Below are 7,500 nucleotides of genomic sequence, written 5' to 3'. Positions count from 1 at the left end.
TTTTTTTTTCTTTATACTCAGTGTGATAGAAGTATTACTGTTTTAGGGGGACAAAAAAACAACTTTATTTTTTCGTATTTCTGTGCTGTCACGAACAAACACGAAACTTATAACCATCCAAAATGAAGAGGTTGGGAAGAGGAAGGAAACTTGTGCTTTTGACAGTGAGTGCCACAATAAAAGGCATCCATACTGGCACAGGGTCACATTGTATGCATTGGGCATGGTGTGAGTCACCTTCCTCTTCTCGTTCTGTCTGCACATCTTTCATCTGCGGTACTTTAGAGCAAGAGGTCGGGAACTTGCGATGTGCCATCACTCTACAGAGATAGTGCTTGCTAGAGACCGTAGATGGTTGCCATTCAAGGCTCTCTCTCCTGCTGGTGCTAGAAGAAAGTGGTGCCATCTAGGTTTTGTAAGTGAGTTGAAAACCATTTTGCTTATTATTACGGCAGTTATAATAATTATGACTGCAATTGTCAACATCACTCACTCATTACTTATAGTACAATAAAATAACATAGTGATCCAGAATCCCCGAACGCCATGACGCCCATTATCAAGCAAGAGGTCCTGCGTCATGTATGACAAAAAAACACGTCATCCGTCGTTAACGGGTTAATGGGAAAATATTGTTTGGGCTAGTCTACGCTACCCGGATGGCGGAGAAAACCCTTTCCCCGTCCCTCTAATTTTAAGCCGGTGCTCCTAGTATCGTAGACTGCCCACCCTGACGACCAGTTACGTCGTTAGGCGCCCTGTCGGCAATGGGTTAAGAAAGCACATGTATAGAAAGTAAATGAAGTTGATTTTTGTCCCCCCATAAAACTAATACTTCTATCACGCGTGAACTGAGCTGAATTGAATTCAGCGATGATGATCAGATAAGATTAGATAAGATGAGTCAGCATTCATAGCTAGCAGAGGCCGGTCCGCCTTGCGCATATAGCCCGGGCAAAGCGACATCTTCGCAAATCTGTCTGAACTGAACTCTATCACTCTGAGTATAAAGAACATAATGAGCTGATATGGACACTATACAACAATTTTAGTCTACTACAGTATTGATAAATGCTTTCAGATGGTCAGATGACACATATAAGTCAAACAAGATAATGAACCACAAATCAATGATAAACACATATATAGCTAAAGTGATAAAAAAAAGGAATGGAAGAGAATATGAAAAGTCACAAGCAAATCTATCCCCATCTGCAATGGGTTAAGATTTTGACTTATCAACATTGTACATGAAAGTGTTAAAGCAACATGAATAGTGTTTACATTGTTCACGTAAAATAAAAGATACAGATGTAAATCTATGCACATGTTTATGTAAGGGAATTATGTCATATTTTGTGATTTGGCAAATTATTCATGATTTCTGTTCTTTCAAAAGAGAGTGAGTGAATGAGTGTGTGAGGTGAGTGAGTGAATGAGTGTGTGAGGTGAGTGAGTGAATGAGTGTGTGAGGTGAGTGAGTGAATGAGTGTGTGAGGTGAGTGAGTGAATGAGTGTGAGGTGAGTGAGGGAATGAGTGTGTGAGGTGATTGAGTGAATGAGTGTGTGAGGTGAGTGAGTGTAAGGTGAGTGAGTGAATGAGTGTGAGGTGAGTGAGTGAATGAGTGTGTGAGGTGAGTGAGTGAATGAGTGTGTGAGGTGAGTGAGTGAATGAGTGTGTGAGGTGAGTGAGTGAATGAGTGTGTGAGGTGAGTGAGTGAATGAGTGTGTGAGGTGAGTGAGTGAATGAGTGTGAGGTGAGTGAGTGAATGAGTGTGTGAGGTGAGTGAGTGAATGAGTGTGTGAGGTGAGTGAGTGAATGAGTGTGTGAGGTGAGTGAGTAAATGAGTGTTTGAGGTGAGTGAGTGATTGAGTGTGAGGTGAGTGAGTGAATGAGTGTGAGGTGAATGAGTGAATGAATATGAGGTGAGTGAGGTGAATGAGTGTGTGAGGTGAGTGAATGAGTGAGTGATTGAGTGTGTGAGGTGAGTGAGTGATTGAGTGTGATGTGAGTGAATGAATGAGTGTGAGGTGAGTGAGTGAATGAATGTGTGAGGTGAGTGATTGAGTGTGATGTGAATGAGTGTGAGGTGAGTGAGTGAATGAGTGTGTGAGGTGAGTGAGTGAATGAGTGTGTGAGGTGAGTGAGTGAATGAGAGTGTGAGGTGAGTGAGTGAATAAGTGTTTGAGGTGAGTGTGTGAATGAGTGTGAGGTGAGTGAGTGATTGAGTGTGATGTGAGTGATTGAATGAGTGTGAGGTGAGTGTTTGAGGTGAGTGAGTGAATGAGTGTGTGAGGTGAGTGAGTGAATGAGTGTGTGAGGTGAGTGAGTGAATGAGTGTGTGAGGTGAGTGAGTGAATGAGTGTGTGAGGTGAGTGAGTAAATGAGTGTGTGAGGTGAGTGAAGTGAGTGAGTGAAAGAGTGAATGAGTGTGAGGTGAGTGAGTGAATGAGTGTGGTGTGAGAGTGTGTGAGGTGAGTGAATGAGTGGAGTGAGTGAATGAGTGTGTGAGGTGAGTGAGTGAATGAGTGTGGTGAGTGAATGAGTGTGTGAGGTGAGTGAGTGAATGAGTGTGTGAGGTGAGTGAGTGATGAATGTGTAGGTGAGTGGTGATGTGAGGTGAGGGTGAATGAGTGAATGAGTGAGTGAGTGAATGAGTGAATGAATGAGTGTGAGGTGAGTGAGTGAATGAATGTGTGAGGTGAGTGAGTGATTGAATGTGATGTGAATGAGTGTGAGGTGAGTGTGTGAGGTGAGTGAGTGAATGAGTGTGAGGTGAGTGAGTGAATGAGAGTGTGAGGTGAGTGAGTGTGTGAGGTGAATGAGTGTGAGGTGAGTGATTGAATGAATGTGTGATGTGAGTGAGTGAATAAGTGTGAGGTGAGTGAGTGAATGAGTGTGTGAGGTGAGTGAGTGAATGAGTGTGTGAGGTGAGTGAGTGATTGAGTGTGAGGTGAGTGAGTGAATGAGTGTGAGGTGAATGAGTGAATGAATATGAGGTGAGTGAGGTGAATGAGTGAATGAATATGAGGTGAGTGAGGTGAATGAGTGAATGAGTGTGTGAGGTGAGTGAGTGAATGAGTGTGAGGTGAGTGAGTGAATGAGTGTGTGAGGTGAGTGAGTGAATGAGTGTGAGGTGAGTGAGTGAATGAGTGTGTGAGGTGAGTGAGTGAATGAGTGTGAGGTGAGTGAGTGAATGAGTGTGTGAGGCGAGTGAGTGAATGAGTGTGTGTGTTTATTATATATATATACATACATATACACATACATACATACATACATATATGTATATATACATACATACACAACATACATGCATATATAACATGCATACATACATACATATACAACATTCATACATTTACATTATGTATGAAGAAAATCAAACATGTAACTCTGGTAATGGTTTGATGCAGTTTAGGTTTGATAGATTAATTTTTTCTCTCTTGAATTTTGCTATGAACAGATTTTGACCATTTATCCCAGCACATGCCTCATGACTATTATTGTGAAATATTGGTTTGATGATTGTGAAGTTTCTTTGATATAATTCTTCAACAAAAATATAAGTACTGGAGGCTGTGTTGAAAAAGATACTTGGACGTGTATAAAGTGAAAAAGCATCTCGGTAAATACAAGCAAAGGAGTAAAAGTAACTTTCAGATAATAAATTAATAAACAAGTGTAACCATTTCATTATATGGTATACAGGTCACAGCCAAAATTTTGATTTATTTTGTTTTGTTTGCCAGTAACACAAGCAAAATTATATACATCTGAGAAAATTTATAAAGGCTGTCTTCAGTATGAATAGTTTCTTCATAGATTTTACAAATTTTCCTATCCAAACAATTTATTTCCAGAATATCTTCAGAGTGGCAAAGAGAGTTGGATTATAGAATGATTGAAGAGATCAGAATTAAAGAAAGTACAGGGACCATAATGAAGGCACAGTAGCAATTACAAAACCAGCAATATTGAATTTGAGTTTGTTGGTTGTCATGACAAGTCCCCAACTATATGTTGAAAGAAAATCTCTTCAGCTCAAAGTTGACCCCATGATATTATCTTCCACTCCAAAATATTTTTTTGCTTTATATTCCAAGAAATTCCTTCATTCAGCTAGATGACAAACATTTAGTAGCTGAGGCTAGTTGTACTGTTTATCGTCCAAAAAATCTTCAGAACGAAGAGTTCAAGATACAGTTTTCAAAATAAGTATCAGATTTGTGTAGAAAATTGTGATTGGGTTAACTCAAGCTTGTGGTTACGGGTAGTTTTATTTTTGATGTTTTTATTGCAATCAGTGTTCTAAAAGCTTTCGTAATTTCAGGATTTTTATTAACTAGATATGAACATTGTAGTTAGGGCTGAATTTGATATAATAAGGCCCTAAGTTTTGAGAAGCTGTTGAGTCACTAATGGCTACCATAGATCGTGAAGCTATGTGATAACTTAACTTATCAATTGTAATGTAGCACAATCTGTTTCATTTTCATTAGCTTAGATTATACTTAACCCATTCGCGCAGGATGACGTGCTGACACGTTTCAAGATATTTGGTCAAGGCCAGCCCAGGCTTGCAGCTAATGCACCCAAGAATCCTGAGGCATTAGGCTTATGCGTTCGAAAACCCTGGCATTCTGACCATTCAGAGCTGGAATAGCCCTGGCATGAATGGGTTAAATCATCACTGCACACACAGAAAGTGCACCATTCAATTTAATTTAATATTTTCTTTCTTTTCTTTTTTCCGTCCTTTATCCCATTCACTTTGTAAGTCTGCCTCTTCCAGGCCAGCCGAAGCACCATGGTTGAAAGTGCAGGACCAGCCAGCCGCAATGCCTCCGTTATGAGTCAGCTGGAGGATACGTCCAGGGAGCTGAAAGAGTGTTATGAAAGGTGTGTTTTATTGTAGGGTTAAAGGATTACTAAAGAATTATTGTTTCCTTTTTCCATTTTGGAAATTTTAGTGTAGTTATATGATATTTTTTATTTAATTCTATATTTTATTCAGTATGATGTGTAGTGTCATGTTAAACATTTAACATTGGGATATCAGACTAGGAGTGTAAAAGTAGTATGGTTAGATTTTAACACATTCCAACCTCATACTATTCCCTCAGGTTGGACTTCATTGAAACCAAACTCAGACGGCGTTATTACCCAAACGATGAGAAGAAACGCCTGGAGCAAGAAGTGAAGGACATAAAGACACACCTCTCAAGACACGAGAATGACTTGCGTTCCTTGAGGGGCGAGAACCGCGTCGCAATGATCCTCTCTGTGTTGATACTGGCACTGGGTGTTATGATATATATGGTGTACACTATGTTATTTACAAGCTGAGAATTGCTAATGTAATCTAAGAACTTGGGAGTATTAGAGAGAAATTTTGTGTTGTCTGTATTTTGTTGCTGGGTGTTTTGGTTAAATGTGGATGTGATTCTGCTTGTTGGGGAGTCCCCTCTTCTGTTCCAAGAAGAAATGGTACCACAATTGTATTCCATTTTTATGAATTTCATTTTTCATAGATATATATACATTTTGTGTTTCTTTTCTTTTACATGTTTGATTAACCTAGTTGATTTATTATGAAAAAAATCCTTGATTATGTGACGGACATTCCTTAGATACTTTCCAATACAGTACATGTGTCTGCTATCATATCACTACTTCAGTATGGATAGAGTTTGGTAAAAGGTTCATGTGTCAAGTAGCAGCTGAACTTTCCTCTGACTATTATTAGAAGAACTACTTGGTGTTGTAGTGTAGCTCAGCAGTATGCTGTGCAAGTCACAGATTTAATTTGTTTGATTTTAATATGATTTTATTATAATTTGTTTTTAAGCATAGCTGTACTACTGATATCATTACCTGATAATGCCACAATTTATTAAAAATTGTCAGCTGTGTCTTGTCGGTAAGCAGCAACTGTCAGATAATCTTTAATGACATTACCAATTCCACAAACTTTATGAACTTGGCTATAGCACTATAGCACAAATACATTACATTCCATTATTGTCATAAAAGATCATACACTAGGTAATAGGCAGATTTTATGTATTACTATATTTCTCTCAGAGGTGCATATTTACTGTTTTCTTTACATCAACTGTATGAGGGTAATGCAAACTCCGGAAGAAAATACATTGAATATTTTATTAAAAGTTAACATCATTTACCCTATAGATATCGACTCTGAAACCATTAACATCAATGAATACTTGTGGAAAGGCACTTTCTTTAGTATTATTATTATATTTTTTTTACTTTTTTTTTTACACAAGAATATACAAGTATGTACACATTATTCTTTCCAACATGAATAACTATATGAAGAGATACGTCTAGTAAAGTTCAAAGATGAATGAATGGTTTTGGCAACTACATGTATAGTTAAAAAAAAAAAGTAAACTTCTCTCTTATAAACATTTTAGAAGAGTATTTCTGCACGTTCTTGTTTTTAGTTAGTCCAGAAAACACAAAATTCTTATGTTTGATAGTATATATCATTGGCACCATAAAAACATTTAAATAATATGGTTTACATACCTTAACATGCTCAAGAGACTATTACTTCCACTTATGAGTTAATATTTGGCAAATTTTCTTGTTTCTTCTTTCTGGTTTGAGATATTTTTATATAATTTTTTTCCATTGTTATTATTATTTTTTTACATTAGACTTGAGATTATATTTTTTATTTACTATATATTTCTATTTCTCATTTGTGTTTATTCTATTATATGAACTCAAATGACTATGCCTTTAAGATCTTCACAAACTTCGGCAAAATAAACTTAGACTTTATTTCCCTCTAAATCAACAAAATAAAAAGGTGAACAATACAATACTTCACACAAAACAGTTGCGTAAATATAATCTTTGGCACCACACAAGGCAGCAAGTCCTTACCCATTAAATATTGTAATTCCAATAACTCATTCAACAGTCAAGTAACCTGCCTAAGATCTAGAAATTTTGCCAAAATACAAAATTCAAAAATATACAAATAATGTCAGCTAAAACAAAGTACCTTTTCCCTAACCGATAAACATTTAACAGATACACAAACCAGAAATTAATGAGTATCACAAAAGACACTTTGAGGTGGATATATAAAAAGCATAGCAGTTATTTCCCACTGTGTTGCTTTGCAAATGCCTCATACACCATTTATCTATTGATAAAAAGAAAAAACTATATCTATGACCTCAGCTGTTGATGAAGCAATTTTCTTTTTTTTACAAGCAAAATAAAAAGCACGGGGCTGTGGTTACATGATAACAGAAAACCTAAAGTAACCAACAGTGAAACAATAAGAAATATTGAATACATAATAATCTTAATTTTGAAACCAGATTCACCTTTCAATTAAAAATGAAATTAAGTGGTTTTTTTCTGTTATTCATACTAACAAAAGATTGTTTTAATGGCTATGTTGACTCTTCTTTTCTGCAATTTGTCTTTTGTATATACACCCGCAAACACAC

The 7,500-nt window shown here is 36.9% G+C and overlaps 1 protein-coding gene across 2 annotated transcripts in view; it reads left to right on the top strand.

Moving 5' to 3' along the window:
* LOC122245724 (coiled-coil domain-containing protein 167) overlaps positions 1–6,174 on the top strand; it is an 8,690-nt gene extending 2,516 nt beyond the window's left edge. For both annotated transcript variants that reach the window (XM_043003662.2, XM_043003671.2), the window contains exons 2-3: positions 4,797–4,903; positions 5,128–6,174. In XM_043003662.2, coding sequence (XP_042859596.1) covers positions 4,812–4,903; positions 5,128–5,350 — 315 coding nt within the window. In that variant the 5' untranslated portion in view covers positions 4,797–4,811 and the 3' untranslated portion in view covers positions 5,351–6,174. The remainder of the gene's footprint in view (positions 1–4,796; positions 4,904–5,127) is intronic.
* Positions 6,175–7,500: the final 1,326 nt, after the last annotated feature.

Source organism: Penaeus japonicus, unplaced genomic scaffold (genome assembly GCF_977035675.1).
Source record: "Penaeus japonicus unplaced genomic scaffold, GWHDUDI00000001_assembly GWHDUDI00000037, whole genome shotgun sequence".
In the NCBI taxonomy this organism is placed as follows: domain Eukaryota; kingdom Metazoa; phylum Arthropoda; class Malacostraca; order Decapoda; family Penaeidae; genus Penaeus; species Penaeus japonicus.
This window is presented reverse-complemented; position numbering and strand designations above follow the sequence as displayed.